At 37.6% G+C, this 12214-nt stretch overlaps 1 protein-coding gene across 2 annotated transcripts in view; it reads right to left on the reverse strand.

Annotated features, from left to right (window-relative positions):
- Window positions 1-12214, reverse strand: part of LOC124798408 (tudor domain-containing protein 7A-like) — a 192227-nt gene that overhangs the window by 156580 nt on the left and 23433 nt on the right. For both annotated transcript variants that reach the window (XM_047261814.1, XM_047261806.1), the window contains exon 3: window positions 2755-2975. In XM_047261814.1, the coding sequence (XP_047117770.1) occupies window positions 2755-2975 (221 nt within the window). The remainder of the gene's footprint in view (window positions 1-2754; window positions 2976-12214) is intronic.

Raw genomic sequence — 12214 nt, forward strand, 5'->3', positions numbered from 1 at the left:
ATGGGTAATAAAGTATAGTATGTTCACAACGCCCAGAATGAGGGGTCCCTAGTTACGTATCAGCGGGAGCCTGTAGAAGTCAGTCAATTCAGGCCAAGAGTGTTCTGTGTTCGACCACTGCCAACAATGGTGATCTAACAATACTCTCTCTCTCTCTCTCTCTCTCTCTCTCTGTGTGTGTGTGTGTGTGTGTGTGTGTGTGTGTGTGTGTGTGTGTGTGTGTGTGTGTGTGTGTGTGTGTGTGTGCTGTTCTGCCAAAGCAGTAAGCACATTGCTGCACACTCTGTTCAAAAAAGGACGCAGGCAAAAGTAAGTTGAAATTTTTGTGTCTATCAAAAGATCAATGCATGAAGTATGCATCATCATCATCCCCAAAACCATCCCTCTCCCACCCCTCCCAGAACATTGTGAACAAACAATAAATACACATTAACACAAATAAACACTAACTGTTAGTGTGGTGTGAATGTAAGCTTCGTAATGATGATAATATCTACAAGTGGATCCAAGTGTCTACATAACAACTATCAAAATATTAACAAAAATGGCACAAGAGTGGCAACAGGTGTGGGTTAATTACAACTGCTCACATTTGTCATGTGGAAACCCAAACTCACCTCAATTAACTGAAAGAGAGACAAGCAAATGAAAATGCACAATATACCTTACACTTTGATGACAAGTCCATAACTTTCCTGATGAACCCCCTTTCCTCTGTTCTATCTAAACTCAGTTCTTAAGTATATTAGACCCATAGTTACGGTAAGACTTATTTCCCACATTATATAGATACATTCCTCAAAGATTGCATTTTCAATTTCACGAAGACTGACTACTTCAAATGAGGTGTACTGTAAAATGTTCACAAATACATCCAAAAGGTACAGACATCAAAAAAAGTTTTGCATCACCTCAGTTCCGAGAGTTCCGGGAACCTGTAACAAAAAATTGGAATATAGATCAACATAGACAATATTTCTGGCCTTTTTATTGCTCATGAAAACCACACATTGCATGTTGTACCACCACACAGCGAGACCTTCAGAGGTGGTGGTCTAGATTGCTGTACACATCAATACCTCTAATACCCAGTAGCACATCTTGCATTGATGCATGCCTGTATTCGTTGTGGCATATCCCAGGCATGTTCAATAAGGTTCACGTCTGGAGAACATGCTGGCCATTCTAGTTGAGCGATGTCATTATCCTGAAGGAAGTCATTCACAAGATGTGCACGATGGGAGCACGAACTGTCGTTCATGGAGACGAATGCCTTGCCAATATGCTGCCAATATGGTTGCACTGTCAGTCAGAGGATGGCATTCATGTATTGTACAGCCATTACGGCACCAACCATGACCACCAGCAGCATCCGTCGGCCCCACATAATGCCACCCCAAAATATCAGGGAACTTCCATCTTGCTGCACTCGCTGGACAGTGTGTCTAAGGCGTTCAGCCTGATCAGGCTGTAACCAAACACCTCTCCAACGATTGTCTGGTTGAAGGCATATGCGAAACTCATTGGTGAAGAGAATGTGATGCCAATCCTGAGCGTTCCATTTGGCATGTTGTTGTGCCCAATAGTACTGCGCTGCATGGTGTCGTGGTTGCAAAGATGGACCTCGCCACAGACATCGGGAGTGAAGTTGCGCGTCTTGCATCCTATTCGGCACAGTTTGAGTTGTAACACGACGCCCTGTGGCTACACGAAAAGCATTATTCAACATGGTTGTGTTGTTGTCAAGGTTCCTCCAAGCCATAATCTGTAGACAGCAGTCATCTACTGCAGTAGTGCCCCTTGGGCGGCCTGAGCAAGGCATGTCATCGACAGTTCCTGTCTCTCTGTATCTCCTCCATGTCCGAACAACATCGCTTTGGTTCACTCCGAGACACCTGGACACTTCCCTTATTGAGAGCCCTTCCTGGCAGAAAGTAACAATGTGGCCATGATCAAACAGCGGTATTGACCATCTAGGCATTGTTGAACTACAGACAACATGAACCATGTACCTCCGTCCTGGTGGAATGGCTGGAACTGATCGGCTGTCGGACCCCCCTCCATCTAAAAGGCACTGCTCATGTATGGATGTTTATATCTTTGGGCAGGTTTAGTAATGTCTCTGAACAGTCAAAGGGACTGTATCTGTGATACAATATCCACAGTCAACGCCTGTCTTCAGGACTTCTAAGTACTGGGGTGATGCAAAACTTTTCTGATGTGTGTATTTAATAACTATCATATAAATTAAACTGCAATCTATAAAAGGATGGAATATGAAAGTATTACATGACATTATGTACACTAAGCATACTCATGCTACTGTGTTTGTCGTATTAGGTTTTTTTTTGTCTGAATAGCTTGTATGTAATGTGCCCAACATTCAGACTAATCATCATACATACATAAAAATAAGGATCTATTTCCCAAATAATAATATAAAGTCTAGCCCAAAAGCATCAGTAAATACACCACCATGTTGAAAAGCTGCTTCCATCCCAGTACAAAATTTTGTGGATTTCTTTCAACCAATACAGTCCTAACTGCACTCATATCTTCCTCCTAAAGCAAGCAAAGAAGAAGAAATTATGAAATTTCCTCTTGTACCTGTTGACCTTTAACATCTGTTCTTGAACTTTTTAAAATAATCACATGTAACACCACTGCTGCGATTTGTAAAGGATTGGGGAAGTTTTACTCCCATAATTTGGAAAAAAAATTATCAATATGCCATAGCAAACCAACAGTACTTACATTCTTCAATGGAAATTTCAGTTTTTTGGGTGCAGACTTCTGCTTAGCTACCAAAGCAGCCAAATGAGCAGTGTTTTCTTTAGGGATGGTATCAAACATCAATTCACCATTTGAACCAGTGAAAATTCGCATATCTTCAACAGTCTTTAGAAAATGTTCCAAAGATGAATAACCCAGTTCTCTGTACGGAATGCTATGTCCAACTAAGGTTCTGTAGTCTCCTAAAGAAAATAAATATTCACTATTAAAAAATGAAAACAACAAAACAAACATTTTTTAACATCGTTACTAATAAACTTTAAAATACTGAACAAGTGGGAAAGGCTTTTTTGCCGTAGTAAAACAAATCTATCACCCCACAGTTAACATTCTCTCTGGGTTATCATTCTTGTGCAACTGTGTTTTTGACAGTTTCATGAGCAACCATCCACTGTTAATAATTTTTTTTAGCTGAAACTTGAGCTTGATGCAACGGAGAAAATACACAAGAAAAATAAAATTATTAAGAACAAATACAACATGCCCTATTACACCCTTGATTGAATTGTTTTGTATTTGGAGTTGGCAAGAACAGCCATGTTGTTTCAAATAGCTAAGTCTTATGGCTTTGTTAAACTAGTCTTAGTCACATCTCAAAAAATTTAGAAGGGTTCGGCTTGTGCTTCGGCCTTTCTTCCTGACTTTCTCAGATGGTAAGTTTGGACATAATAAATAGCTTAAGCAAGTCTTTCCTTATCCTGCCTGGTAAGTCTTTCCTAAACCCAGCGTTCTGAGCAACTTTTCCGTAACTCTCCCCATTTTCTAAACCTCCTCTTCCTTCATCCCTCTTCCTCCCGCTTCAACCCTTCTGCCAGGACGAGGAGCAGGAGGAGGAGGAGGAGGAGTCACTCACTCCAAAAGCTTGCAAATTTTCACTACTTTGATAATGTGTTTTCTCTTGCCACCAACTGGTGAATTAGTTATCTATCCACTCACATTTTCAAAAACTGATTATTTTCACTGGTTAATAACATAATCATTAGAAATGAGAAGTTCTGTATACACCCAGTCAGTCTCAATACTTAGGCTAGGAACATACATTCACCAAATCTGTTATGTAACAACAGTAAGCTTAGAACCTTACCCACTCGATAAATTTCTGTAGTTGCCCACGATACAGGCTCACACACTCAATATAGTTTGCACAATATACTGAGAAAGCAATCCTGCCGGAGGAACATCCGCAATTCAGTATTATAGTAGAGATTAAAAATACTGCACAAGTTGAAAAGTTTGTTCCCCCTCCCCCCTCCCCCATCCTTAGACCACGACCAATTTTAGGCTATTACATGCTCATCATCAGGTGATGCTGCAAATAAACAAGAGACTGGAGCTAATAATAATTTTTATATGCACTAGTACACATGAGAAAAGCAAAAAAGAAGAAACATGTAACATTTTCAGAAAACATAAGTTAATACCGAAGTGACATCAGACAATACAATGGATAACAGCCTGGGTAAAGAAATATGGAATGAACACCATAATGCTTACAATTTGCGTTGCGAACACAAGCGCCATGACAGAGAGAATAGAACGTGATATTCTACCAACAAGCGCAGGGCACAGAGTAGCTTACATGAAGGAGGAAGTAAACTGGTAAACTAGATTGGCAAAACTATTGCCAACAGTTGATAGGAAGAATAATGCCAGACCAATTAGCCCAATCACTCGAATTTAAATTAGTGATTTACATGCAAAAGGGAAAAAAAAACATTACAAAAAAAAATTCACGAAAAGCATTAAGTGCACATTATGAGTGGTGAAAGAATATACTGAATCAGGGGCGGAATAGAACTGAAGTGAAACTCCTAAATGGAAGCCTGTGCAAAGCTTACGCATAACCCGTAAAACACTTTTTTTTCTTTTTCATTTGTGCATAAGCCATAAAACACAATACATTTTTTTCTTTTTCATGAGTGGCACACAAATTTTAATTTAGTTGGGACACCTATGGTAACATGGAATAATGGGCCACACTCACGAGCTAAAAGAACATATACATGTGTCACTCCTATTAAAAAACAACTTGCTGCTAAGCAAAATGGACGGTAGCTCAATCTTTAAGTCCTCACTTTGAAAAACTCCTCTAACTTTTAATAGATAGCAGTAACATCAATAAAGGAAAACATTGAAAATAGGAGCAATACAGCAAGGTAACAAAACTTAAGTAAAAGTTGGCAACTCAACTAGGCTTACGTAAGATAAGACATGAAACAATTAAATTCTGCATCGTGAATAACAGGCAAATTTAAATTTAATGACACAGGTAATTATGTACAATAACACACCATAGTCATAGACTAAAAAATTGAAAATATGCAAACTTCTAGTCTTCACTATGGGAAATAGTGAAACACATTTGCCTATTTCCCATAGTGAAGACTTCAAGGTCCAGCCAGTTTCTATCCTGCATAGCTGTAAAATGTTCTTTTTTAATAGAAGTTTGAATATGTTTACTTTTTAGTCTGTGACTATGGCACATTATTGTGCATCATCTGCATCCTAAAAAATTAAAATTTGCCTGTCATCCATAATGTAAAGTTTATTTAACTCTCACATCTTTATCTTATGCAAGCCTTGTTGAGCCACTGGCTTTTAGTTAGCAGTGTTATTACCTTGCTGTATTTCTCCTAGTTTCAATGTGTCCCTTTATTCCCATTACTGTTAGCTATTAAATAGTATACAGGTTTTTGACAGTGGGACTCTTTTTGCTTAGCAGCAAGATGTTTTCGTTAATAGGAGTGACACTTGTATGTTCTTTTAGTTCATGACTATGGCATGATATTCCATGTCACCATATGTGTCAACACTAAACTAAAATCTGCATGCCACTCGTGAAGAAGAAAAAGATTCACTGTGTTTTACGGTTTGTGTGTAAGCTTTAAGTTGCTGGTTTCCAGTTAGGAGTTTTATGACAGTTCTGTTCAGACTCCTTACCATCCATAACATAGTCTTAATGCTTTTCATGCAACTTTCTCTTTAATATTTTCTCATTTTTCATGTAAAATCACCAAGTCAAATTGTGAATTGCCAAGTTAGTTGGTCTCATGTTATTCGTCCCATCAACAAATGGTTTATCAGTTTACTTCCTCCTCTGAGTAAACTGCTCCACGCTCTGCACTCACTGGTGGCACACTGCATCCTATTCCCTCCATCGTGGCACCTGGGGCTGCAAAACAAAACTTCAGTGTCCTGATGCTCATTCCATACTTCTTTACCTAAACAGTTGTCTGCTGTACTGCCTGGTATCACTTTACCATTGATTTATGTTTCACAGCACCTAACCCCACCGTTTTTGGCTAAAAATGTTATATGGCATTTCTTTTTTGTTCCCTCATGTGTACTAGTGCAAATAAAAATTATTATTAGCTTCGATTTCTTGTTATTTTGAGTATTACATCTGATGATGGGCACATAATAGCCCGTAACCAGTTGTGGTCTAAGCATTGGAAAATAAAAAAGCTTTACAACTGAAGAGGTATTTTCTATCTCCACAATATTGAAGACGATGATACAGAGAACTGACACTCATTCAATATAATATGCACTATATTGTACCATGTGAGAGAGGTATTGTTCAATACATATCAGTTCCTGGTGAGACCAAGAGAAATTCAATTCCAAATGAATTTCTGCAAAGAAAAGAAAAAGTAAATAATAACAATCAGCATGTGAGCTGGAAGATGTAAATGAAAGCACTATGTGTTACTTTAAAGAAATGAAGTTCTTTGTTTGATCAGAAAATCCCAGGTGCCTCATTGTTCTCAACAGCACCGGAAATTGAAAACATGGCGTCATGACAGTACAGTGAAACATTTATTTTTCTTGCAGCTGTTCTCATAACTGACAAACAAAATCTTGTCGGCCGACTAGTGAGCATAAACGTTTATTTTTCGTGCAACATTTGTCAAAGTTCATATTAAGACCATGTAGATTTCCATCACCATTATTGTTTTATCTTTTTTGTAGCAGTAGTTACAGAAGAGAAATACGTGGAAAACATGTACATGATAAATTTTGCAGTTCACTTGTTTAATTGTAATTAGTAGTAGTTGTGGCTTACCAAACTATGCTGTGAAGTAGAAGTCCCTGATCCATTGAAATACTCAAAAAATGGTTCTCAGACTTGCTTCCATATTGCACAACTTCTGCTTGTGTTTTGAAGGGCAAGCAACTCTGTCACAATCCATACAAATTCCATATCATCCATTGCAGACACGTTCTTTTTGTAGGCAGAGTTCTAACTGATGCATGTCAGACATAAATATTGCACAGTGATATTGTGCCATTCTCTTTCACATAATATATTGACACAATATCATTATGTTAATAATACTGAATGTGTGAGAGTTGCTTTACAGACTATATAAGCCAACTTCGCTCTGTCAAAAACACCTGCAAGTCTACAAAGACAGCTGAGTACATAAATAAAAATAACTTTTATACCTTCATGTGAATGATGTATATAAATTTTTTTAAATGGGAAAGTCATACGATGTTTTATGAATCAAAGCAGATCAGATCTTGTCCAGAACACGTAAAGGCCATAATGTATGCCTCTGCTTCCATAATGAAAATACAGAGTTACTGTTACCCTAAACTGCCTGTGCGCTTCCAACTATGACTAGAACTATGCAACATCATTTATTTAGTTATTTATTTATTTATTAATTTGTGCAGGGAGATAAAACATCAACAGTCTTAGCCAGCTATTGCCCACACCGAAACTGAGTTTATTGTGCAGATTCTCTCCCTGTGCCAGTTCCCTCAAAAAGTAGTAGGAAACCCTTCACTAGTTCTTTATTAGACACAATTTCTTCAGGAATCAATGATCTGAATGTTCTGTGTCTTAAGTAATGTCATTATTATTGACAGTGCTTGTTCAACACACAGTATCATCTACGAAAATTGTGTAATAGGTGAAGTGCTCACAGGATTGGCAAGCGCTGTGGTGACATATCTGCCTCTCACGAGTGATCTGTTCAGTTCTTTCGATGAGTGTCTACACAATCTAATCATGTGAAGGAAACTGAAGTGTTAGAAGCACTTAATTTTGTAGGTCCAACGAAAAAGTCTTATGAAAAGTGTTCTCATTCATACATACATACCGTGAACACAACATCAAGAATTACAATACCGTTTACATTGATCTGAAACATGAGGAGCTGGTGTTGCATATTGATTTTGTAAAGAACTGCATTATCAAAAAATCAAGGAAATGAAATGTGAGCTCACTGAGCAACAGACAACATGCAATTCAGTGGCATACGGTCCTCCATATGAGAAAATAGGTCTGTCTTCAGTCTTAAAGGGTGTAGTATCTTATTCACTGAAGCATGGTAAATATGCCATCACCGTATTTCATAGAAGCACATTATGTGATATTACAGAACAAAAATCTAACAATCAAAAGTGCACACTCAGTCAAATGCAGAAACATTACAGTTCAGAAACAGATTTATGTTTCTCCAGTTTAAATATCATGTAATGGGCTTCGGGTTTCCAATTTATTTGAACTTTTTTGAAATATCTCATGAAAAGGGTGCTGTTGATAAAACATAAGGGGATTAAATGAATTTTGTTTGCCCATGTAAACCACAAGGAGAAAATGTTCAACAAAAATAAAGTTTCTTAGCAAGTACAATAAATCTGATTTAAGCTTTCATATTTCCAGAAGAAGATGGGCAGAGCTCACATTTCAAGGGAAAAGATTAAAGAAATTTCCTTAGAGCCATTTTTTATCATCGGAGGGAGCTTATGTTTAAGGAGCCGATCCATATGACTGAAAGAATTTTATGAAGAAAGCATCCATCCTTAAGTAGTACTTAAATCTGCTTAACTGATGGCTATTTAAACTTTTGCAGGGGCAAACTTTCATGCTATTTTCAAAACATGTAATGCAATCTATGTTGTATAAACTGACTGCACTTGTGTTATGAATCTGTGTAGTTGCATTAAAAAAAAAGAGCAACAGCAAAGTGTCGCAATCTTAACAGTACTGTTTTCAGAAATCACCTTAATGCAAAGTGCTACTTTATATCGGAGAAAATGAGACATGGGCATACAATAGCAATAACAGTTTGAGAGCAGCTACATATTTCATTGTTTTTTCCCCGTTTTAGATCCGCAGGTACTCAAACAACATTTATGCACTGTATATGGCACCTTCCCTGAGTCACATTCCTAACATTACCACAGCTTCTTTTAATTTGATATATCCTGGACCGGTCTGTAGACTAATCCACTGCAGTAACAAAAAATTATACTAAAATAGTACAAACCTATGAGCAAAAATTAATGTAATGGGCCATTGCACACCAAGTGATCTAGGGGTTCCAGATCAATTATCTTCAATTCTGTTGAAATGTGCACCAAATGTACCTAATAACTTGCATGAATTTCTGCGAAGCTTCAGCTTACTCTGTAATTTGGATGGAGTTTGACAATCCATTATTCCTGACCCAAAGGAGTTATGGCACTACAAATTATAATGCAGACAACTTTTTTTGCAAAATATGGGAACAGCCTAACGAACATGAAGAAGTCAAAAGACAGATCAGTCACATTACTCACAGAAAAGGAATTATAGCCTTGCAGATTGAAAAGAGAAAATGTTAATGTGTTATTAGCAAACTGCAGGAACATCCATGGAAAGGTCCCAGAATTAGTCTATCTTCTGAAAATAGAAGTGAACAACAGCAAAATCGTAAATTTGGGTAGGAATATACATCACAAGTATAGATTAGGCACCAGTCGTGGTAGTGTATTTATTTCCTTAACGAAATCTATAGCATCTACTGAGGTTACTACAGATTCCAAATGTGAAATAATTTGGATGAAATTAAGAATTAAAAGTGGGGCAAATATGTTAACTGGATGCATTTACTGGCCGTCTGTGTCATGAGTAATAGTGGCAGAATGCTTCAGACACAACTTGAGACTGTCACGATAATGTTATCATGCTACTGTAATGAGTGGAGGCACCAACTAGCAAGATATAGAAAGGGAGAATCATGCAATTAAAACTGACAGTGGAGAAGTAGATCTGTATGAGGCTGTTCTGAAAGTTTTGTCTGAAAATTACCACACTTTGAGCAGCTAGCAAGAGAACAGATGTGTGAAGGCAATGTCTTAGACCTCCTAATAACTAAGGGAGGGAAACTTCTCATAACAGTCAACATCGAGAAATACGTTGTATGTCTGTGACAGCATCAATATAATATCCAAGTACACAAAATCAAATATTCATCCCTGAGGACAGAGATATTGAGCACTAATGGATAAAACTCAGAAATATTGAACAATATGCTTTAGGCAAATATGTACCTTGCAAGGTTGTGAGAAATGGAAAAGACTCACCGTGGTTCAATAGCCATATTAAAGAGTTGCTAAGAGAGCAAAGACTGCTTCATCCCCCAATTTAATCAAAGTCACAGCATACCGTACGTAATGTGAATGAAGCATAACTGTGCATAAGAAGAGTAATGCGAGGAGCATTCAACAAATCCGAAATTAAAAATTTTGCCAAATGATCTGTCAAACTCCCAAGAAGATTTTGTCTTATGTTAAGTCAGTCACTATTCATTCAGTGACCACACATTTGCCAAAACAGATGACAACAGATGACTGAAATACAGCAATCTTCCAAAATCATTTCGCTGTGGAAGATTGTGATACAGTTCCAAAATTCAATTGTCGCACAAATTCCGAAATCACATATACTGAAGTAAACAATCACAGAATATAAAATCAACTAAAACTGCTCAACGGTGGAAAGGCAAGTGGACTGGATGAGATTTCTATGAGGTTCTACAGAGATTATGCAAATAAGGTAAAATACGCAGGCCATTCTGGTTTTCAAAAAGGATCACAGGACAGACACACATAATTGCAGACATATATCAATGATGTCAATCTGTTGTAAACTTATGGAATATGTTTCATGCTCGTGCTTTGTGATGTTTTTGGAAAACAAAAACTTTTATAAAAATCAACATAGATTCCGCAAACATAGATCTTGCAAAACTCCACTCTCTCACAGATGGTGAAAAAAATTATGTCTGCTGTGATGAATTTTACTTCCTTCTTATAGTGTGACACCACCATTTTGTATGTGCTACTGCCACTGCCACCTTAAGCAAGAAAGAAGGTTCAGCATAGAAGATATCAATTTTCTGTACCCTCTATCTGGTATCGTAAAGCAATCACTATGAAGATGGTGAAATTTAACTGTGAAATCTATTGCAAATAAAATTAAAACCTGTAAATACAGATGAAAATGCTATCCCTGCTACATAAAGATATAGTAACAGCTGTTGCTACATGGTATATCAAAGACGGACATCTGGAGATCCCATAATTCTGGTCTATCATATTACTCAATGCACTGTCACCAGCTGATCAATTACTCTATTGTTGCGATATCGTCTACAAGAAGAGCTTGGTACATCTTCTGCAACTCCTTTCATCAAATGTCCGACTTTGATGGCTTCTGTCATATTCGAATTTGCAAAGTTGCCAAGGGCCAAAACATTCATTTTGCCTTGACTTTGGGCCCTATTCTTCAACCATTCTTCAGCTAAACTGACTTGCTGTTGACTGTCACCTAATGTTTTCTTTAATCCAGCCTGAAATTTGTCCCACTTATTGAGCTTCGATTTGTTCTTTTCGAACCACTGTTGGGGTGAGCTGTCCAAGTAAAAGTACATATTTGCCAAGCATATCTTGTCATACCACCTGTTGTATTTCATGAATCATTTTGTTGGGTCCTGAACAGCATCTCTGAAAAACACCGGTGGATACCTGATGTGCAACTAACTTACTACTGGCTTAGCATCCATTGATCTCCTGAACATACAGACCATGGGATGATGTACATCATCATGGCTCTAATCAAACAATGCAAGAGCTGTCACCTATACGGACAGGAAGTGGAATACAACCACTTCCTGTCCGTATAGGTGACAGCTCTTGCATTGTTTGATTAGAGCCATGATGATGTAGATGTCTTGAAGATACCTGGTATCTGCACCAAACGACGTCACTTTGAAACTGCACTCAAGTCCAACTCTGAAGGCAGAGTTGACAACGAAGAACAATAATTAGAATTGAAAGTACGTTTACTACTGACACCAATGTGCAGCCAGAACAGAATTGATCTCTTGGAATGAGAGTGCAGTTATTTAGACAAAGATTGAATATTCCAGGGGTCAGTATTTATACAACAGTCATAAATTCCAGATATACAAACACCAAACAAACTGTATTTAAACGATATATTTCAAATTGTCTTTCACCATTCCAGAAAATGTACATTATCCAGCATCAATTCGTGAGTTTCAAAAGCAGTTCACTTACTTAAAGAAGAAAGCATCCAAAACCCTGATTTCTCCTTTCCTTGTTAAATTTTTTGTCCTCG

The sequence above is a fragment of the Schistocerca piceifrons genome, chromosome 1, assembly GCF_021461385.2.
Source record: "Schistocerca piceifrons isolate TAMUIC-IGC-003096 chromosome 1, iqSchPice1.1, whole genome shotgun sequence".
Lineage (NCBI taxonomy): Eukaryota > Metazoa > Arthropoda > Insecta > Orthoptera > Acrididae > Schistocerca > Schistocerca piceifrons.